General features: G+C 42.3%; 2 protein-coding genes across 3 annotated transcripts; both read left to right on the top strand.

Annotated features, from left to right (window-relative positions):
• The first annotated feature begins 943 nt into the window (after positions 1–943).
• On the top strand, positions 944–12,559 carry oxsr1a (oxidative stress responsive kinase 1a). Of its 2 annotated transcripts, none has more exons than XM_031563086.2 (18): positions 944–1,225; positions 2,393–2,505; positions 3,993–4,101; positions 4,850–4,991; positions 5,705–5,760; positions 6,168–6,277; positions 7,412–7,513; positions 7,640–7,773; positions 8,111–8,159; positions 8,833–8,898; positions 9,003–9,125; positions 9,250–9,285; positions 9,394–9,514; positions 9,703–9,763; positions 9,999–10,051; positions 10,175–10,243; positions 10,356–10,420; positions 10,581–12,559. In XM_031563086.2, exons 1-18 carry the CDS (start codon positions 1,156–1,158, stop codon positions 10,653–10,655), a joined length of 1,554 nt encoding a protein of 517 aa, XP_031418946.1. In that variant the 5' UTR covers positions 944–1,155; the 3' UTR covers positions 10,656–12,559. The 2 variants fall into 2 exon arrangements, with proteins under 2 accessions (XP_031418946.1, XP_012683439.2); XM_012827985.3 differs by having other exon boundaries at positions 945–1,225; positions 9,394–9,513; positions 9,696–9,763.
• A 3,180-nt stretch (positions 12,560–15,739) lies between these two features.
• Positions 15,740–21,097, top strand: slc22a13a (solute carrier family 22 member 13a). The gene is made up of 10 exons (XM_031562821.2): positions 15,740–16,618; positions 16,949–17,052; positions 17,318–17,472; positions 17,933–18,101; positions 18,203–18,323; positions 18,789–18,883; positions 19,175–19,389; positions 19,895–20,003; positions 20,194–20,400; positions 20,779–21,097. The coding sequence occupies exons 1-10, from the start codon at positions 16,244–16,246 to the stop codon at positions 20,855–20,857; spliced, it is 1,629 nt and encodes a 542-aa protein (XP_031418681.1). The 5' UTR covers positions 15,740–16,243; the 3' UTR covers positions 20,858–21,097.
• Positions 21,098–22,542: the final 1,445 nt, after the last annotated feature.

Genomic DNA, 22,542 nt, shown 5'->3' with positions numbered 1-22,542 from the left:
CCAGTATGACAAGACTGTGACAGGCAAGACATACGGCAAAGACACCACCCAATTTTTTTGTTTTTGTTTTACTAATTTGAAGTAGGTAGTTAACTCACAATATTTTAAAAGCTTAAAACAAATGACCTATTGGAACAGTGTTTCAGTAGCCTACCAGTTTTAACTAATTTAAGGCTAGGATAACATTGAAGACTGAAATATTTCACGCACAATTTTACTGTAACCCAGCAGCTATTGTTTTATGACAAGCTTGTTCATTTTATCAAGTTCAATTCTTGAGAAGTGGAAAATGCAGGCCTCCCAAATACCTAATCACGGACATCTGACATAAATTTAAACCTTTCCCCTGGTCTGTGGACCACAGAGCATCAACGCGTCTGTCTGCTAGTTTGCTACACTGTATCTGTTTGAATGAAACGAGATGACATTTCTGTGCAGTGCTATTAGCAACAAATTCTATAAGAGCGCACAGAGTAGACAGGCTAATAGTGCCGACCCAGCGCAGACTTAACTCTCACAATTTACAGCTAGACCGGTGTAAAATACCAGAGGGGTTAATGCCAAGTGTTCCATTTAAATGAAAAATGTTATTGCTAATACCATAACAGCAAGAGCTAAAACGATAAACTGGAACGTGAACAGACACCATACCAGACAGACATCTTCCACAACGTCATCATCATCTGATGTGCTGGCGTACGATGGAATCGAACGTGACCCTCTTTCTGTGGACGTCAGAAAACGCCATTTTTATCGTGGCTGAATGATTACTTTATACTTGATTGATGGTTGAAGTGCAAGATTACAAGCACTTGATATCGAACTTAAACCATAAAATACATTTTCCAATTCAAATGTATTCAGATTGGCCCGTTTGTGTATACTAGCAAATCTCTAGCCACGTTTGCCTCATTCAAGATGGCGTAGTGGATCATCATATGTCTCTCACATCCACTGACGTGAAAGGCGGGGAATACAGCGCTGGTGGCAAAGTTTGGGTTGACAGGGGGCCGTGGGATACTGTAGCTAAGTGAAGGCGAAGTACTATCCTGGATACCATTGCAGAAATAGGGTTTTTTTTGTAAGGAAACTGTTGTTGTCCAACAGCTTACTTACACTCAACACAGAAAGTGAAATCTACCACTGTCTGCTGTCATGTCGGAGGACCCGAGCCCCCAAAGTTGGTCTATCGACAGGGATGATTATGTGCTTCATGAGGTTATCGGTAGGTATGGCTGGTTAACAGCAGCTAAGTCAACTTAGCTCCTTGGCTCGCTAGCTTGCGAGGTTTCACCGATATATGTTTGGTGCTTTCTATTTTTTGAAAAAAGAATAGAAACTCCGCCATTGCTTTTTATGCCCAAAATATTCAATTCATACTCCGTGTCCTGGAATCTGGCTGGCTCGCTAGTTAAGTTAGCTTGCTAGCGGTTAGGATGCAAGCTACAGACCCAGTCAGCTGGGTAACCTAGCGATGAAAGAAGTTCAGCAGCTAGCAAGCTAACAGGGGCTAACGTTTACAGGAGGTAGCTACTGTTTTTACTATATTTATATCAGAGTTTACCCTGTGTAATGCAATGTCTCTGATTTTCCGCAACAGGGGTGATTGATCACGCATATAGATAGTCAGGATTAGATTGTTGACGGCAGAAAACGTTGGCCATCACACATGATGTATCATTGCAAACCTAAGCTAGCGGGCATAGTTAGCATAGTCATCGAAAAGCTAAACGAACCAGTTTGCTAGTCGGCTACCTAGCTAAGACATTTTAGCTTGTAAGTTGGAGTATGTCAAGCCAATTGGCACCGACCTCAAACTAAGACCCAGTTTGCTTGAGATAAGGTATCTGCCACTGCTGCATTCGATCTTTTGAACTGGGCGAGTCACACTAATGTTTTGTTTATAGCTCCAAATCAAGTTAAGCTCGTTCAACTAATTTACCTATGGCTATCCAGCTAAGGGATTGTTTCCTGCACGTTTACTTGATGTGCATACTCTCACAAAAGCTGTCCAGCATTAGCTAGCTACTAGGTAAATATAAGTGCAATGCTCTCAGTGATTAGGTTAGCCGGCATTGTGTGCACATTTTAAAAGACACCGAAGGAAAGTGAAACTTGATCTACATAACTAGGCTGTGTAACAATTTATGTAGTTCCATAACAAGTCTTGGTGCACCATTGCAGTGTGTCAAGATGGAAAGAAAGAAAGAAAAAGATTGTTTCTCTGAACTGTACTCTCCAGTCTTTAGAAACTTCCCCATACGTTCGCAGTTAAACGATCTCTGTACGTGTGACGTCTCTATATACATATATACGTACTCTATATAACAACTCTATATAGGTTGTTACATGGTGTGAGGACATCTTTCATTATTTGTCTGGTTTGTTGCAGGAAGTGGTGCCACAGCTGTGGTCCAGGCTGCATACTGTACGCCAAGGAAGGAGAAGGTAGCCATCAAACGCATTAACCTGGAAAAATGCCAGACCAGCATGGACGAGCTCTTGGTAATTTCACTGTCGTTATTTTTCAGTGGTCAAACACATGTTAACTTGTCTTAGAATGATAAAGGATTCAGGGCCCTATACTAGTGCAGAGAAAGAGACCTACACATGTCACATCTAAAATTGTTGTCTCACACATGGTCTTATTCAGGCGAATGTAGTTCAACCACTGGACGTTGCCATGTTGGTTATGTAAGAGCAGCCCTGGAATGGCCCTAGCCTGTCACCTCAATGAGGGCTCTTTTTGCCAAATGATGGGTTCATGATGTAACTTGGTGCAGTTGCCAGTCATTAGTCGGCATGTCACTGCCTGATCAGACCAGCAGCCCATCTCAGTGTCACTTTGTGGACTATGCATGAGTGTGAGGTATGTTCAGGTATGTAATAGTTCAGGCTTGTATTGTTTTGGTTTTTAATGTACCTTTTAGTTTTTGTAGACCATAGACTTAAAAATTGTGGGTGTATTTTTTTATTGTTTTGTTTTAAATCCTACTTTTAAGCAAACATACTTACATTATCTATTTTGTAAACACATCCAGTTTCAAACACTCATCAGTACCAGTCTAGTCAAAGTCAGAAATATCTTGTCATTACTGTGATGGGTAGCATTGCGTTGCACTACTTGCAGAGATGGTTGTACTCCTGCGATATTACCCAGGTGAGAAAGTAGAAGTTATACAATAGGTAACACGTCAGAGATTCACAGCCTTGGTGGCTTCCTGGAGGAAGTATACTGAACTATGATGTGTGCCTTACAGAACTGCAGTTTCTTCTGTTTATAAATTAGGTTAAACATTTAAAGTTTACTTTGCATCCTGTCAACAGTAGGCAATAGGACAAATACGAAATTCTTTGCATATACAGAGCTGCTTGAGAATTTTACTCAGGTAAAATACAAATACTGCATTCAGGACTGAAAATCTATCTTATCTACCTTACTGAGAAACTTGTTCTATATCTGGTCTTTGTGTGAGGCCTCTGACGGAGCAGAGAAAGCAGTAGCCAGTCTAATTTCTGTTAATAAGTGTCGCTAAGGCAGTGGCAGATTGAGAACCACTTTCTGTGGAGACAGCGAGTGTCCTTCAGTCTCTTGTGTACTTAAAAGTACATGTTGCTGAAGAGCATGGTAAAGGTCTGCACTCTGCTGTACAGACTGTGCTGGTGATTCCATGGCCTGTTGGAATCTTCTGTAGTGGTCTCGAGTGAAGATCTTGAGTGTGAGATGAGCTGAAACATTTGGCTGTAACACAAGCGGCTGTATTTTGAGCGTAGAAACATGCCGGTTGGCTTATATTATTAGTTTGAAAGGCAGTGATCTAATTCACAGATAAACCACTCTTTTGAGATAATTTAAGTTTAAATGATTTCCTCTTTTCTCCCTTTAATACAAAGGCTAGCCCTAATGAAGTTATTAGTGGTAAAGTCTGACGGTTGTCTGTCTGTAAAGTATATGTTTTAAAGCCTCTTTCCCCCATCTCTACCTCCTGCAGAAGGAGATCCAGGCTATGAGCCAGTGCCACCATCCCAACATCGTGTCCTACTACACCTCCTTTGTGGTGAAGGATGAGCTGTGGCTGGTGATGAAGCTGCTCAGTGGAGGTAAGAGGCTGCCTCCCCCTCCTCTCCTCATGTTGGGCTGGGTGAAAGGAGCCCTTTGCCATGCGTACATACCAGCATCACTGTTGTCTAACAAAAAAAATCATTAGGTGTTATTCTGCGTCAAGTTTGCACCAGTTTAGGAGAAAACCCCGTTTCTCAAAAGTAAAAAAAAAAATCACAGATCCCTATGGATTTTTCACCCCGTGGCATGTTGGCTCTTTGCCTGGAATTCAGCTTTTGCTAGTGCTTCAAGTAAAGACCTTTCCCTCCAGCTCTGGCCTGTCTGCTGCAGGTTTCCTCTCAGATCTAAGTGCTTTGGCATCTCTTGATGGATTGGAATGACAGCTGTGTGTTTGCTCCTGCATGTGTGTACACCAGTGGTGTGTGTATGATCGCACATCCATTTGTGTGTGTGTGTCACATACATTTCATGGAGGCTCTTATTGAGTGGTAATCCTTTAAGGGAATCAAGGCTCAAGTTCCCCTCAGACTGGGTCATGTGTGTCTCTTTATCACAGCCACTGTGTCCTCAAATGTCCGTCAGATTTTAGTGGCTTAACTCTGCCAATCCCCATCAGGAGTTTGTTCCTCTTCCCGAACACCGTTTTAGATGTAGCACCTTGCAAATGGTCATCGTTACTCTCTTCTGGTGCATCTTGGGTATGGCAGCCATGTTTGACAGCATTGCTGCAGGGAGGTGACTGAGGACGGCTCCTGTGGGGTTCACAGTCCTGCTCTTCTCCCACAGGCTCAGTACTTGACTTCATCAAGTACATCATATCACGGGGGGAGCACAAGTCGGGCGTGATCGACGAGGTCAGTATCGCGACTATCCTCAAAGAGGTCCTGGAGGGACTGGACTACCTGCACAGGAACGGGCAGATTCACAGGTACCAGTTTTTAAACAAATTTTTTTTTAAATGGTATCAATCAGACTTCTTCCTGCATGAGTCTCACTAGGACTTCAGAATGTTATGTTAAAAAAAAGCACCAGGAAATTCTGTGAAGGTGCAGTCCTTGGTGCTGTGCTCCTGAAGCAACATAGTTGAACATAGTTTAGGCCTCCGACCAAGCCGCTTTTCTTCCCGGACTGTGAGTTGTTCTGAGCGCACGCACGGAACGGACAGCTAGAAGTGCTGAATTTAACAAAAAAGTGTATTGGAATATAATCGTAGACTTTACCTTTGTAAACCATGTAGTCATAAAATCCCGCTGTCCATAATGAACACTCTATGTTGCGAGAGTTTAAATATTTAATGTGAATCGCTTAATAATTAATTAGAATTGTATTATGCTCCACATTCCACTTTGTGAAATCTTTACTGGCAAAGTCGTGTAGTATCACGGAAAGCCTGTATGTGCTGCCTATCTATCTTATAAGTGTGGTCATATATACGGCAAGGCCGGAAACTGCCAATTTAAGCCATGTCATGCAAGGGGCTTGCATCATTGCAGTATCGTGTACAATAATACTGTTACTTTGTGTTTTAATTATTTTGAGAGGGCATGAATAGTTTTTGCGTAGAGAACTAAAGTTAGACACTGAAGTGTTACGTGGCTGTTGCTGAAGATGTTGCTAACGTCTCTACTGTTGTTTCTGCAGGGATGTCAAGGCTGGAAATATCCTCCTCGGGGAAGATGGATCGGTGCAAATTGCAGGTTAGTTTTCCTGGATTCCTGCCTGTCATTAATGCAAGCAATACTAACTAACTAGTTATTTCTCTGTCCTTTTATTTGTGGGCATGGTGTAAATTAGTGGCCGGCATGGTGTAAATACACTGTACAGATTTATTGAAGTGAGAACTGCTTGGATGGAGTGCACAAGTGAGCACTTTTTTCTTTTTTTCTGAGGCAATTCTTTATTTTGTCCATGAATCCTGTGTGGTTGTTAAGGGTTCATGTCGACCATATTGGCTACAGTTGCTGTTCGGTAGTTGAACTGTGTATGGGTTTTTCGTTCCTGGTTGAGTGAGGTGCGTTGTGCTCACTGTGTTGAACTTCCTGATCTTCATCCACCGTATTTGTAGCCTAATCTCTGTTCATCCTCTTCACTCTCCCGTTGGCAGACTTTGGAGTGAGTGCCTTTCTAGCGACGGGTGGTGACATGACTCGGAACAAAGTGAGGAAGACGTTTGTCGGGACACCGTGCTGGATGGCGCCGGAGGTGATGGAGCAGGTGAGTTGCTCTTGTGAGATCAGGTGTCTGAGCTACGTTCTTGTTCTCCCTACAGGAGGTGTTTTTTTTTTTTTTTTTACCTCAGTCTTGGCCTGTTATGCTTTACAGACAGGCTGAACTGGCCGCAGAGGCTGAAGCCAGACTTGATTAGATTATGGTTGACTAGATTTTATGTTAACTGCAGTAAAACCAAACAAAGGAAATCCTCGAGGCCTATGTACATGTTCTCAGCACCTTTGTAAGATGGCGGATGGAAGGTAGTGTGAGACTCCAGGGCTCACCACAGACTCTGGTGAAGCCTTTGATCTGTTCCACAAATGGCAGGCAATTAGAGAGCAGGCATCTTCTTTCAAGAGTGTCTGCAGTCTAAGTGCACTTTCAGTAATGCTGTTAAAAGGGCCTCTGTGAATGTTTATATATAACATTCCTATCAGACCTTTTAAACAGCAGTCGTCTTTGTCTCAGTTTTGAGCAGAGGCTGTCCTTTACCATATGAGCTCATATGACTATTAAAAGTTAGTGTTGGAAAAATGCATGACTTTGTGAATCCACTCTTAACACAGCTTAAAAAAAGGTCCCTAACCTTTGTATCAGCTATTGTCACCCTAGGTCCCGTTGTGAGGGCAACCACTATTCAGCCAAGTATTGTGATCTTGATCTTGATCAGTCTTTTATTTTATTTTCAAAGTGCCTTGAACCTATTGATAAAGTACTAGGGCTTTCATTGCTTTCATAGATTTCTAATAATTCATAATTCGTCAAAAGTAAATTCAGACTGGTTAGTGGTTCTGAATGTTTTTTTTTTTTTTTTTTTTTTCACGTTCAAAGCAAGTAAACATTTTTATTTTATTTCTTCATAATTTGTATCAGAATCATATATTAAACTGGGGCCATCTTAACAAATCGTTGTCCACAAATCTCGAATATAACCATGTTTCTTCTGATGAACCATTGGTATATGATCTGTGATTCTGATCCAAACCAGCCTGTGCTCTACAGGAAGATCTCTTCTAGCCCCCAGGCCTTGAACCAAGTCAAGTATTCTCTTAACTTCAAAATACGTGCCAAGCAGCAGGTCAATGAGTTAAGAGGTGTGAGTGGTGCGATGTGATGACCTTTGCCTCTTGTCTGTAGGTGAGGGGTTATGACTTCAAGGCTGACCTCTGGAGCTTTGGGATCACGGCCATTGAGTTGGCGACAGGTGCCGCACCTTATCACAAGTACCCTCCTATGAAGGTGAGTGGACTGACCGATTCTGACCCATTCTGTACATGTCTTCCACACCATGGCCCTCTGTGTCTGGTGGATGGCGGTTAAGGCTGAAGAGATCACAAGGCTTTCTTCTGAATGTGCTTTTGGCAGGTGCTCATGCTTACCCTCCAGAACGAACCGCCGTTCCTGGAGACAGGCGTCACCGATAAGGAGACGGTGAAGAAGTACGGCAAGTCTTTCCGCAAGATGATCTCGGTGTGCCTACAGAAGGATCCGGAGAAAAGGTGAGTGTCATGGCTGGTAAGCTAAAGCTACCCTGCTGGTACCACAGGAGGAGAAAAAAAGGCTCTCGTCTCGGATGTTGAGCTTCATGAGAAATAGTGGTGCTGATAGTCTGAGCTGAGACGGCACTCAGTCTCTTTCCCAGCCCTCTGAAAACGCAAGCATTATAATTAGATTGTGTGGTTAGTTAAGCTTAGGTTGATGTGTAACGGTGTAACTTAGGTGTTGGTTGATAATTCATGCAGGTCACTGCCAGGGAGTGCAGCACAGGCCTCTGTCAGCCTCCAGACTTCACGTGCCAAAGGGCCCTAACCTTTGTCTTCTGAATGTTCCCCTTAGGCCGACCGCCGCTGAGCTGTTGAAGCACAAATTCTTCACAAAAGCAAAGGTGAGTGTCTGCTCAGTCAGGCACTTAATGTGTGCGCACAGACTTAGTGAGCGTGTGTGTGTGTGTGTGTGTGTGTGTGTAGGGTTGTGGATGTGTGCCTGCACGTGTGCAAGGGGAAAAGAGTAAAATAAAATGACTAGATTTCTCACTTAGTTGCCTTTTTGACCCATGCGCCCCCCTCCGCATCCCTTGGCAACTGAACATGGAGGCCTCAAGTACCCTGCCTGCCACTGTAACTATATCAGTCAGTCTGAAGGATTAGCTGCCCCATAGGGTTGCTCCTTTTATGAGGATGCGCTTTTGTTCTTTTGTCACACACACACACCACACCACACCACACCACACCACACCGACTCCACCAGTCAGCTGCCTCCAGAGCCTGAGCACCTGTTGATAAGTGCTGGTCTTTTCTTATCGTGTGTGTGTGTGTGTGTGTGTGTGTGTGTGTGTGTGCGTGTGTGTGTGTGCGCGCGCTGGTTAGCAGCCTGGCTCACACAGCCCTGTAGAGGGCAGTGTTGAATGTGACGAGGCCCTGCTGATGGAGTGTGTTCCAAAGGAAAGTTGGGATTGGTGCTCAGCTGTTCAGTTCTGACATTACAGGTTATGTGTGTGTGTGTTCGATTAAATAGAGACTGACTTGGAACCGTGTTCTGGAAAACTTGTGTCCCTGCAGAATCATGAATATCTACAAGAGAAGCTGCTGCATCGGGCGCCGACTATAGCAGACAGATCCAAGAAGGTAAGAACAAACTGATGTGGGTTATTTATCATGCCAGACTTAATATGCAAAACCGACTAAAGTGACGTGTGTGTGTGTGTGTGTGTGTGTGTGTGTGTGTGTAGGTGCGGAGAGTTCCTGGCTCCAGTGGGAGGCTCCATAAGACTGAGGATGGCGAATGGGAGTGGAGTGATGAAGAGCTGGATCTGGAGAGTGAAGAGGGCAAGGCGGCAGTCGCTGCTCTACGGGTAAGAAGAAGCGTTCACACACACACTCAGACACATTTGAAATGATTAACATATGCCCTCTGACCATATACATTTCTGTCTTGTAGTTATTATTGACTTTCTGACTTGTGTCTGTGTTTCCCAGTCACCCAGAGTGAAAGAAGAGCTTTCGAGCACAGAGGTAGGTCATGTGCACAAATTTTTTTTACATGTTTTTAGGTATCAATGAATACAAATACATAAAAAAATACAGCTGCTAGGACTAAAAGGAATTCTCCCTGTGGACCAGATCTTTACGCCGGAGCCGTCAGCTGCGCTCCCGGCGGGGGGCTCTGTGCAGGCCGACGTGTCCCACAGCCATCCGGGGGGAGAGCTCACCTCTGCCACGATAACAGCCTTCAGCTCTCAGGTTAGCCCCCCCCCCCCCTTCAACCCAAACAACACACCCAAACAAACATGCTCATGGTGACCCCTCTCCGGCAGCAGTGAGTTCTGTTTCATTGATGTTGTTTCTCTCTCTCTCTCTCTCTCTCTCTCTCTCTGTCTCTCTCTCTCTCTCTTTTATCCTCTCTGTGTGTTGTGAATCCCCAGGCCGCAGCCGCAGCAGCAGCAGCCCCTGGTTCTGTGCAGCAGGCCATTAGCCTGGTGCTGAGGTTAAGGTAGGTCACCTCACAGTTGCACAACAGCACACCTTTTGAGGCTGTAGTAGCTCTTCCAGAGCAGTAATAAAGATATCGGAGACGGAAGACGTATGCGGTCAAAAGGCCAACCCCACGCTTGTACAGTAGTTGGCCTTTGGTTCATCACGTTAAGAGTGCAATAGCCGTAGACAGCAGTGCTTATTGTTTTATTGGAAAGTTATGGTGGGCTCATAATGACTTCTATGCCCCTCAGAAATCTGAAGAAGGAACTCAACGACATCCGCTTTGAATTCATGCCAGGAAGAGGTACGATGAGTCTTTTTTTTTTTTTTTTTCACATATTTGTACATGGTATGGATTCTGCTGACGGTTAAAACGTCTGGCATTGTGATGGCAAATATTCAGCTTGATCCCAATGTTCCCCCTCAGACACAGCTGACGGGGTCTCCCAGGAGCTGGTCACTGCTGGCCTGGTGGATGGGAAAGACTTGGTCGTCGGTGAGTCGCGTTGCAGCAGACCTCCATTGCGTTGCTGCTAAACATTGTGTTACTCGCATTAACACTCACATTTTGTGGGTCGACATTAATTGACTGTCCTGCTTCTGTACAGTTGCTGCAAATTTGCAGAAGATTGTTGATGACCCTCAAAACAACAAAAATGTCACTTTCAAGCTGGTAGGTCATGCTTGTTATTGGTAATGATCGTGTGTTTTATGTATAATACAATAACGTACATTTTCTGAAGTGAATATAAAAAAAGCAATTATATCAGTTAACATGGATCCTCCTACTGGATAAACAATTACGCTTTTCTTTCCTTTCTTCCTTTTCAAAGGCATCCAGTGGTGAAGACTTTGAATTTCCAGATGACGTTAAACTCATGGGATTCGCCCAACTGAGTATTAGTTAAGAATAACAACACTAGCAGCCTGACAACAGAGCTGCACGGAGGCGCATAGTATTCACAGACATTGGCCTAAAGAAAACCACTACTGCCAAAGAGGATAAAGTGTCCCGTCAGCACATAGGATTCCGAGCCCTTGTCAAGCTTGAGAGAGAGAGAGAGAGACTGCAGTGAAGTGCAGACCTTCATAGGAAGTGCACTCGAATCGTTTACAGTGTTGATATAACTTAGAAAAGGCGCAACCGTCGACATCCATGCACTCCACAAATTCTAAATGTTCAGTTTCTGGTGTTTCTTGTTTATAAAAGAAAAAAAAAGAGCAGATGAGAGACAGAAAAAAAACCACACACTTGCACAATCTTGACCTATTCCCTATAATGTTCCGTGTTAATAAGAATGCCTTACTTTCAACAGTACTACTGATTCTAAGATGTCAGGGTGTTTGCTTGTTGTCATGTAGAGTGGAGTGAGTGTGGTTTCATTTGTTGATGTTAGTTGTGGTTTATTTGCACATGGCCCTTGTACATCCTCACGTGAGCATAGAGAACACCTGGACCCCTGTGGTGAGTCATTTGGGGAAATGCGTGGTGATAAACTTATAATGTGAGCACTTTGACACACTCATTTGCAACACAGCTTGAAGAGTTAGTTTTTTTTTTTTTTTTTTTCCCTCATTAATATTCATTGATGTTCTCACCTGGAGAAACCAGTGTACAGAGCGCACATACTCGCATCCACACACACACACACACTCACTCACACTTCACTGTCCTTTGTTTTTGTTTAGTTTTTTAAGTTGGCCTCTATTTGCATGATCCAATAACAGATCGGATGGATATGGTACCGGAGAGGGGATTATTGGATGTTGACTAGCACCTCTTGGCAGCATACTCACAGGAATCCAGGAACACTGAAGCCCTTATTGCAATGGTTAGAGTGAAGGACAGGAGATTGTACTGTACAAATATGGGCAGTTTAGTGCAATGATTTGAATTATTGTAACTGTATCTACATTTTTCAGGCTCTGGGTGTCTATTAAAATTGAAATTTGATCTCCGATACCTCCAACAGTCCGTCATGAAAATCTGGCATAGAATTGGTTTATAAAAATCAAAAATACCTCATTTCAGTTTCGTTTGGCATGTTGTGGCTTTTTTTTTTTTTCTCTCCTTTTTTTGCTTTTTTTGCCTAATCGGAATCTGATGGCAGCTCACCTGATTTGTTTTCCCTGAGTGTCTAGCGCTTTTGTTTTCTGGCTATTTCCGTTTCCGTCGGTTTTGCGACTCAAGCACTGGGCCACGTGCGATAAGAGCCTGTCACTGAGAGTAAGTGGAGCTGCTCAGGCCTGTGTTTCCTGAAGACATTGTGCATCCACCATGGTCATTTAGATGAGGCGTTAAAAATAACAACATTCCTATTATTTAATGGTGTTCATTGCGCCACAAACCTTTTTTTAAGAACTAGTTCAAATCTCTGCCGGGGAAATGTTCTGCTTTTGTCATTAACCCTTTCACGCTCACTCCACTCGACACAGGTTAGGGCTGTTGTGATGACTTCCCGTAGTCTCTTTTTACCTGATGGTGTTATGTTAACGTCTGTGTTGGTGTTTGTGCTACGTTCACGAGACATAACATTCACGAGATGGACCAGAGCTTTCACTTGTCCCGTGACCAGTGTTGAACTTGGGCAACCTCTAGTACACTCAAGTTAATGCTGAAGTCCACTGGTCCACTTGAACTCCAGTGCTGTCTTGTGTACGTTGGGCCATTTTAAGACAGTTGTAAGGTTAAATGTGTAGTTACTGAAGCAAACGCGCTGTCACTCACGTGTGGGATTTGTATGTGAAAACGACTGTTTGGAATTATTAAACTTACTATATATATATTTATATATATATACATATATATATATATGTGTGTGTGTGTGTGTGTGTATATATATATATATATATAGTAGACAACATTAGCCTATGAATGTGGCAAGCAGCTGCTGAGTACTTGATTGATAACTATGCTAGTATGTAATGTAAATAATGACATTTGGTGTTGGTTTGTGTTTTTATACATAAATATTCAAATTTGTTGAGTTTCACAGTTGGCCTTTTGTTTTCAGTGGCAGTGGATGGAAAAGTAAACTGTCTTAGGTATTTTTTTTTTTTTTTAAACTTGCCCTTGGTCATTCACTATATGTTGATTTGGGTTTAATTCAATACAAAAGCCAAGTCCACTCATTTATTTTGCATCTCGAAAATGATCGATTGAAGAAAGCCAAGACCCTAATTCTTCCTTAGTACCATGAATGGTTCGTTGTATTTGGAAATTGTGCTTTTTGCGCCTTACTGTTGAGCACTTAAAATAAGAACCAAAATGATTGCACCTTATCTTCCAGTTACTTACATTTGGTAAATAACATTTCCCCAGTAAGACTGAATTGGCAATCTCGTCATTCAAAGGATGAAGTAAGATTCATTCTTTGTAAAATATCTTAATGGCAGTAAATATCTATTTGTCTTGCATATATTTTGGGGAACTCTTCCAAGTTACTGAACAATAACTACCCATTTTGCATAGGAAAATACTTGATGATCAAATTTTATTGCCAAATCAAGTTAGTTTCCACTATCCATATCACACATACTGCATTTTATTTTAATTTGGTATTTTTCTGAATATTCTGTTTAAATGTCCAGTGATGCTACCATTAATGATATGGAAGAGTTGTATGATTAGAACATGTACTTAATGTAAACACCCATAACCTCCACAACCATCTCTTCAAATATTCCAATTATTGTTCAAATATTCCCTAACAGTAGTCGGTGAAGTATCTGGCCGTGAGCGTGTGATGGTACTTGAGCCATGACCGTGTCTTGATTTTTCCTTTTTTTTTTTTCTTTCTTCTTCCCCCAAATCCGGTTACATTTACATTTACGTTCCCATGGGAGCCAATGGTGTTGGGGTAGCTGGCAAACAGCTTGTAGTTATGTGCTTGACTTTCAGGGAGTGACGACACCGTTCTCTCAGATCTAACTTGATACAGATAGGCTACACCCACATAGTCAAGTTTAAGAAGTCAGTACGTTGGCCCTAAAGATTCGTGGGTTATGCACCATTGTCTGTGAGTAAAACAGTTTGGGAGTGGAGGTCTTGAAGACAGAGAGGTCATGCACATAACCATTAATGCAGGTGGTGGTATCATTAAGGCCGTCCCCTCTAATGGCCGACAAGTCCCAGTCACCAGTTCCTGTGACCTATCTGGGTAATCGGGGCCAAATTATAGAGGGGTGAGATGGGAGTCAGCAAGCTTACCTTACATTCCCCATGAATGACCAAGGGAACTATCGCATAATCATTTTCAGCAGCTGGTTGCTCAGACATGGCTCCTGCCCTTACCCTGCATCAAAACGGCCACTCGCTGTGCTCTGGACTGACAGAACTCTTCTCCATTGGTGTTCTCATTTGTAATGTCCTTGTTTTCTCTTGGTTGTACTTCAGAGCTGTCGGAAATAAGACGTTTATTAAAGACAAGAAGTCAAGTTGTCTAAACCCAAATGTGTCAAGGACAATGGTAGAATACTGTAATATGCATTTAGTTTCCCTTCACGTTGTGGTCCTTCTTTTGGTTGGTGGTTTTTAATGCATGTTCATTTAATTATTTTTAATAATATTCAATAAAGAATGAACTTCCAAAGTTGTTGCTCTTCATGCTGTGTTTGCTGGAAGCTACCAGAGATGTCAGTTCTTAATTTAGATCATGCTGTGTCAGGTTTCGGATTTCTTCATGTCCCACAGACTTTGGAATATCTTGTGATCTTTTTGTCATTGTCATGTAATGTTACGTAAAATCGCAGGGTTTTAAACCTTTACAGCCCATCTGATTTTAGGGTAGATGTTGTTAAACAAGGTCCAGGAGGGTGACGCAGTTGTAAAGAAGTACTTTCCAGACCAATCACAGAACTGGGAGTGGGTGTGTGTTTCTGCGTGTTCGTCTCTCTGCACTTTGAAATACAATATTAGACTAATCCTATAAGGCGGTGCAGTAACACTGTTACCTAGTAATACGGCTCTTAAAACAGCAGAGACAAAAGTGGATCAGCGCTTTACAATTTATTTGTCAGGTGCCCAGTTACTAAATCAGGTACACATCCAAACGAATCTAAAGTAACAGGTACCTAAGAGAAACACATACTAAACAATCAAAAGGGTATGAACATACCTGGCTGCTCAGGTGATGGCTACACCCACAAACTGTAGGAGTCAGTGGCTACAGAATGCTCAAGATGCTTTTTGCTATGTCCCCTTAAATGCCCAGTTCAGTTTCATACATAGGGTAATCAATATTAATATGCAGGGTTCCCATACTTCTTAGATATCTATTGAGGCTAATCTATTCCACTGTCGCACTGAGACCATTCAAATGAAACCAAACATGACAAATATGCCATCTCACAGTCATATAATACTTGATACCTTTAGTACCAATGTTCCTGCCCTTAGGTTAACCCTTGTGTGGCGAAGCACTGAAAAGTACCCATAACAGAGGGTAGAGATAAGAAGGTCAGGAGGTGTGTGGAACTGCCAACTCAGTGGGACAAGGCAATTCTAAAATGTTCTTAGAGGTATGTTATGTAAACAATTCACCCACACCCAATTACTGCAGAGTAATTGAAACTAAAAGTCCCATCTGTGTCTCTCCTTGAAACGTAGAGCCTTACACAGTTGGTTTGTACCATGGTTTAAATGGCACTTTATAGTGACCATAAAGGCTGAGATTCATGAGATTCATGAACGTCTCGCAGATATGCGGATCAATGTGTAATAAAAAAAATAGCATCTGAAACAAAAGGGCTCGGTGTTGCACTTTAAGGACACTAAACCTGTACCAAAAAAAATATGATCTTGTACTTTTGGATTCATAATTAACTTGCTGGAAAAATGGTTATTTCAATAATTTCTTCTCCAGTGGGTCCTTCAGCAGTGGGAAGTACTGCCATACTTAAGCAAATACAGTTTGAAAGTTGTTTTGTATCACGTGTATGTTGTCAATTTTTTACCACATAGTTTGAACTACTTCTTCTAAGTGCCTTTAATCAACCAAACTACATTTCTGTCTAGGGTAGCTTTGCTTTAGTTCAACTTATTTCAGTGTGAAGTAGTTGTTAGCTTGTAAAGTTATGCTTTCAAAGGAGCTCCCTCAACACTAATATTTTCCCCCAACATATTAGTCTATGGTTGCCAGTTTTGTCTGGATTACTGTAAGCAACTGCATTGTAGGTGCTACAAGTGCATATGTAATTTCTGGCCAATCCTGACTGGGACTGTGTACAAAACTGCTGTAAACCTGCTCATACATTCGAGCGATTGTAACTTAATTGTTTTTGTGTGGTTGGGGGGCTTTTTGCCTTAAAACGGACAGGAAATGAGTGGAAGAGAAATCGAGAGTGGGGGGGAAATGACCGCCATGCCAGACTCAAACTGTGCATGGTTGGGATGCTGCCGCTTGCGCCACAGCTCCCCCTACAATTGTGAAGTTAACCATTAATTCGTATCGTTTAAAGGTGATTCTCCAGCAGAGTGTCTTTTGCTGGCATCATCATGGCAGACTTCGGGGAGATTCTAGAGGCTGTTGGAGAGTTTGGTCTCTTCCAAAAACTCCTCCTAATTGGACTGAGCTTCCCAAACACCCTGCTTCCATTTCACCTCACCAGTCTGATCTTTAATCAAGGCAATGGAGGACAGCGCTGTGACACTGACTGGATTTTAGCAGCGGGCCCCAACTTGACTCTGGAGGAGCAGCTGAATCTGACGATACCCCGGCACCAGGATGGCTCCTTCAGCACCTGTCACATGTTTGTCCCGGTGGACTGGGACTTGTCGGCCATTAGAGGGGACGGCCTTAATGATACCACCACCTGCATTAATGGTTATGTGCATGACCTCTCTGTCTTCAAGACCTCCATAGTCTCTGATGTAAGTGCCTGGTAATGTGTGTACTGTCTGTGCTCAGCTCTTACCTCCAAACAACTGTAGAAATGTCCGTGAAATTACCCTTTTTGATGCGATGAGACACCTGTAAATACCATATTGCACCTGCCACTTTTCTAGTTTATTTGAGATATTTACCTATTTGGTAGAATGACCAATATACGCCCATAAATGCACGCTAATAAATGCATGTATGTGTGTGTAAACAAATATCTATATACTTATTTATGTTGATGGTGTATATCATTGTCAGTGTGTACAGTATTTTTTACACAGGCTCTTCAAAAGGATTTTAATCGTTGTTTTGTTTCACAGTTTGATCTAGTCTGTGATAAGGCAAATTTAGTTGGCCTGGCACAGACAGTGTTCATGGCTGGTATTCTGGTTGGGTCCCTCTTGTTTGGACCCTTCGCTGAATCGTGAGTGCCAAGTAACTATTGTAACTTCACAGTTTAGTAGGACAACAGCTGTACAGTAAGCTTATGTGATGCCCTCATGATATAAAGAACAAAACAGACTAAAGGAATGTGACCTCAGTAAAGCTTGATAGTAGAGGTGATGAAGAAAAACATAATTTGCTTGCAATATATTTTAAATAATGAAGCTAAAACACTGACATTGTCTCTTGTAAGTGTTTGGATGAGTCCTCTGTCAAAGCCTAATTTTAGCTCCTGTCTGTTTCAGGATTGGTCGACAGCGGGCCACTCAGATACCCGTCGTTATCATGGCCATTTTCACTTTGGTGACCGGCCTATCTCCCAATTTCTATTTTTACGTGGTATCTCAGTTCATTGTAGGAGTTTCCTATGGAGGATTCCGTGTTAACTGCATTGTCTTAGGTAACATATCACCAGGGAAGACAACAGAAGTAATGTAATGTTATGAAGTGACCTTTGACACCTGGGGACAGGGACTCTGATCTCGTCATGCTCTAACAGACACAATGTGTGGTGACTGAAAACACCTGATTGTCCTTAGCTTGCACAACACAGAACCAGAGGTGAAGGTGTGACAGTGAGTCTAGTGATGTAAGAGTAATTGTTTAGCATTGACAGAACAGTTATGTAACTCGGTTGCACATCAACATCATTTCATCACTTGGTGATACTATGCCCTACTGTGGTAAAATGTAAACATTGCCAAACATTAATCTTATGTCTTCCCCTCAACTTAGACTCATTTGAGATCAATCTTAATTTTAGAGGTAGCTGTGGTATATATAATTGTTGAAACACTGTACTCTTCTCTCAGTAATACTGGAGGACTGTAACTGACAAAACCTCTATCATTACTTCACAGCCACCGAATGGATAGGAAAGAACAGGCGTGCCTATGCCTCCTGTTTAACACAAATGCTGGGGGGTCTCGGCCAGTGCATTCAAGCTGGTATTGTGTATTTCATTCGGGACTGGAAAACTGCCCAGTTCATCATGGGAGGTCCTATTGTTTTTGTGTCTCTTTATATCTGGTATGTACAGATGCATGTATACATTTCTGTCTGACATCTCACATCTATTTTATGATGTTGTCTTCTCTAAACAGACACGTGCCATTTCATTATTTTGACAGGTTCATCCCTGAATCTGCCAGGTGGTTGTTGGATCGAGGGAAAACTGAGCAAGCTAGAAAGCTGATTCTCAAGGCAGCTGCCATAAACAAACGCACAGTTCCTGACAGACTATTAGAGAAGGTACACTTGAGTATTCCTCTGAAGTAGTCACATTGAGGAAAAGTCCAAGGCAACCCAACTAAAACATAGATATATTGCTGTTAATGTATAGCCACAGCTTCAAAACCTGTTAAAAAACACTAGACACATGTAGAGCAACACGAAAAGCATAAATACAATGAAAAGCGATTTAAGGCCAATACTGTGCGTAGAATCCCTTGGAATGAGGACCCAATCAGTTTGCTTTAAAGTTTAAACACTCCTGTTTTACATTCTTCCAAGTCTTCCATATACTGTCTTTAAATGTGTGCATGTCCTTAATACTTGCACTAGATCTAAAAGCGTACACTGTTATTACAGAAATGAGAAACCACTGATCAGTTACATAGGTATAGGTCTCTTTTGCACTGTACAACAACCACAGAAATAAACCAGGATGTCATCTGACCACTGGGATGTGACTAAAAGCCTGTTTTTCTGCTCTAGCTAAAAGAGGAGAAGAAAGTGGAGAGAGGTGGCATAAGAGCGCTCTTAGCCTCGCCAGTGCTGAGGAAGTACTTCTTTAGCATTGCGTTTGCATGGTAAGTGTCCTCTCGAGTCAGAGGGAATGTTCCATCTCTAGGAGTGGTCCATTCACTGTGATGGTATATCATGAGCCTAAATAAAGGCATCTATCAATATATAGATCTGACAATTGTTCAGTCAACATTAATGTTTTGTTTTCCAGAGAAAAGTGCATTTTAGATTTTGTAACATTTGTTGTAAAGTGGTCATGCACGAGTAAGGCTACAACAAATGGACCTATTGACCAGACCGACTGTAATGCTGTTTTGGCTATTCTTGTTTAATTTCATATGCTCTTCCTAACGCAGGTCTGCATTAAACCTGGCATACTACTGCCTGTCGCTGAACGTCGGGAAGTACGGCCTTAACATATTTCTCACTGCGTTCATTTTTGGGGCAACGGAGGTGCCGGCCCACATCCTCTGTATTTGGCTGCTGGAGGCGGCGGGGAGGAAAGCCTCACTCATATCCACCCTGCTGGTGGGGGGCTTCATCTGCCTGCTCACGCTCGCTGTTCCACAAGGTAGGGTTCGATGCAGAGAGGGTCCGAGAGATCCGGGACCTAAGGTTTTTGTGATACCTTTGAATTAAGACTCCAGTTATGTGTGATCCTGTGCATATGCGGCTTGAATGGGAAGGACATACATGTATATCCAAACAATCACAGTTCAAGTTTATCAGCCCTTACTTGCTCCACTTCCTTCAGAAAATGCACCCTGAGCATAGCAAGTAGCCTGCAGAGGGCAGTGGTAACCTAAGAAAGAGACAGAGGCAACCGGACCAGACTTTTAATTTGTGTACATTTCTATACATTCTTCGAATCTAGTTGAGGGTCTCATGTTTGGGATTATTGTTTGTCTGCATATCTCTACTTTTAATTTGGTTTGCAAGAAACTGCTCAGGCTATGAGGGTTAGCTTGCTAGCAGTGCTACCACCCACCACTGGTGACGCCTCATGGCCTTGCCAGCTTGTGACTGTCTCACGGTCTGATGGTCTGTCCTCATGTTTTCACGTGACTTCTTTTCAGGTGGGGCTATTGCTGTTACTGCCCTTGCTACAGCAGGGAGGTTTTTCATGAATTGGGCGGGGACCGTGTGCAATGTTTATGTCCAAGAGCTCTTCCCCACCTCCATCAGGTGTGTTATGTTCTTCACTGCTTATGTTCTTCACTGAGTCTCTGCAATTGCCAGAACTTAGGTGATATCAGTGATATTCTGATTGACATTCTCGGGCTCGTTCATACTTCTTGAATACTTCTTGTTCCATGACTAATGTTGTCTTGCTAATTTCCTGTGATTCTCTCCCTTCTCTTTTTCCCGTTTTCAGACAAACGGCCACAGGCCTGGGTTCCACAGCCACACGTGTGGCTGGCATGCTGGCTCCTGTAGTGAACCTGCTGGAGGTCTACCACTGGACCCTCCCCAGGCTGGTGTACAGCAGCCTCGCTCTGATGGGAGGGGCCCTGGGCTTCCTGCTGCCCGAAACCAGACGCACGGAACTGCCCGACTCCACAGAGGAGGCAGAGGGGAAGAGGTGAGGAGGGCAGTGGGTTCTAAGGGAGTCTAGAGTCGACGCAGTGGCAGAGAGGTAGAGGTGTATGAAGGGGACAGTGAGGGTATGAAAGACTGGAACGGCTGGATTAGGCAGATGCCCTACCCCCATAGCTTGGTTCAGCTGAAGGTTGATAAAATACAAATTTGAAATAAATCTTTAAAAAACAAATCTAACCCAATGGACTGTGATGGTGTAGCTAAAAGTAAGGAAGCTCTCTCTCTTTTTCTCTCTCTGCGTGCATGTGTGTGCAGGGTGTGTGGTTTGCTTATAAACTTTGTTTCATAGATGTTGGCATGTTACTCATAAGCCCTTACTAACCAGGGTTAAGTCACTGTACTTCTGCATTTCTGTTCACAGAAACACAAAAGTTATGAAGACGATAGAAGCTCCAAGCATGCTGGATGATTCCAAAACCTGCATAGCAACAAAACTTTGATTTTTGTTTCAGCCATAAACATCCATAGTTGCTGAATTGGTTCATTGAAATTGACGTGTGCAAAAAGTGCCTTTTATTTAAACTGTTCCTATTACATTTGCACATTTTGTTTACATAAACTACACCTGTATTATCAATGTTTTGTTTTTGGAAGGTGCTTTTTAAAAGATGTAATCTTTCATCTTTAGATGAAATTAAAATCTGATTTCAAAGACAATTAAAGGAAACTACAGAAAGATCTACTGGAAAATACTGTTTTCAGTTGATTCAATTTTGCAAAGTATTGTCATCGTATTGTGTAAGTTACTTGGTACAGTTACTTGGCCCTCAAAGCACACCATTTCATCTTGTCTGTGTATGTTTGGTAAATGAGCAATATCTCAGCCTTGTTCACATTAACTCAACAAGTCATCCATCCAGTTACTGACAGTACCATCTTCCTTAGTTCATGTTGCATCCACAGTGATGGGATCCAGAAGTCCATCCACTAAATCAGTTGTTGTTTGGGAAATGCCAGGGGTAGAAGACAATGTCACTGCAGTATTTCACACCTTTACCGACCTGAACCAGCCTTTCAGACAGACCTCTAGGGCTTATCAGCAGCTTTCCTTTCTAAAGGTTATGGCCAAATTACATAACTATGCGCAGGCTACACTGGACTGTCAATAAACCATTAACAGACTGAAGCAATCGGAATGGATTGTGCCTGTGCCTCCTGTTTGACACTGCTATAGGAGAGAGTTGCTCAGTGCATCTAAGATGGCGTGTATTTTGATCTAGGACTGGAGGGTTTGTGTTATGTGTCAATGATGTATTTCTCTCTGACATCTCACATTAATTTTATGACAATGTCTGCTGCTCTTTAAAAGGACTTTGCCCATTTTATTACTTTCATCCCTGAATCTGCCAGAAAATTGATGAGGCCAGAAAACAAACAGTTTGACAGAGTGTTAAAAAGTTACATAGGTGTATTCTTTTGAAGTGGTTGAGTCACACTGAGGGAAAGTCCAAGGCAACCCAATCTAAACTATAGATACAGCTGCAAATCTCTGTAGCTACAGATACATCTATCTACAATGCCACTAGAACAACGCAAAAAGTAAATACAATATACAAAATACAAGTTTTAATGTATGTAGTGTGTGCAGTCTCCCTTAGAATGCAAGACTTCAGCAATTTGCCTCCAGATCTTTCATATATTGTCTTTAATGTTTGCATGTATTATACAGGCTACTCATACTATGCCTAGTAATAGTCTGTTATTACAGAAATACAAAATCAGTGCCTGTGGTTACAAAGGTATATGCAGAATTACCACAGGTGTTAGTCTTTTGCACAATAGTACAAACCACCCATAGAAATAAACCAGGAAGAAGCGCCTGCAGCTTTAGCGCCGCCTGGTGGAGGATTCTAAAACCATCATAGACACTAAACGTGCTCTTTCGCATTGGTAAAAAAAAGTAATTGATTCTTCAAATTGTTGTGAAAAAGTGGCATTTATTTCAAGTGTTCATATCACATTCCGACTTTATTTTGTTTCCATAATCTCTGTCTGTATTATCAGTGTTTTGTATATTATAAGGTGTTTTTCACAAGATGTAATTAGCAATTCTAATAGGCTTATTTGCATTATCAAAAGAATTGTATTACATACACTTCCAATATTTGACATTTTTGCTGTAGCT

Source organism: Clupea harengus, chromosome 25 (genome assembly GCF_900700415.2).
Source record: "Clupea harengus chromosome 25, Ch_v2.0.2, whole genome shotgun sequence".
NCBI classification, from domain to species: domain Eukaryota; kingdom Metazoa; phylum Chordata; class Actinopteri; order Clupeiformes; family Clupeidae; genus Clupea; species Clupea harengus.
Note: the sequence above shows the minus strand (reverse complement) of the source record. Positions and strands in the feature narration are given on the sequence as shown.

Excerpts from the sequence above, each read along its gene's own strand:
- oxsr1a (XM_012827985.3), top strand. The coding sequence starts at position 1,156 with ATGTCGGAGGACCCGAGCCCCCAAAGTTGGTCTATCGACAGGGATGAT. Across the intron at positions 8,899-9,002 it reads TAGCAGACAGATCCAAGAAG|GTGCGGAGAGTTCCTGGCTC; the intron begins GTAAGAACAAAC and ends GTGTGTGTGTAG. Across the intron at positions 9,514-9,695 it reads TAACAGCCTTCAGCTCTCAG|GCCGCAGCCGCAGCAGCAGC; the intron begins GTTAGCCCCCCC and ends GTGAATCCCCAG.
- slc22a13a (XM_031562821.2), top strand. The coding sequence starts at position 16,244 with ATGGCAGACTTCGGGGAGATTCTAGAGGCTGTTGGAGAGTTTGGTCTC. Across the intron at positions 16,619-16,948 it reads AGACCTCCATAGTCTCTGAT|TTTGATCTAGTCTGTGATAA; the intron begins GTAAGTGCCTGG and ends TTTGTTTCACAG. Across the intron at positions 19,390-19,894 it reads CACGCTCGCTGTTCCACAAG|GTGGGGCTATTGCTGTTACT; the intron begins GTAGGGTTCGAT and ends ACTTCTTTTCAG.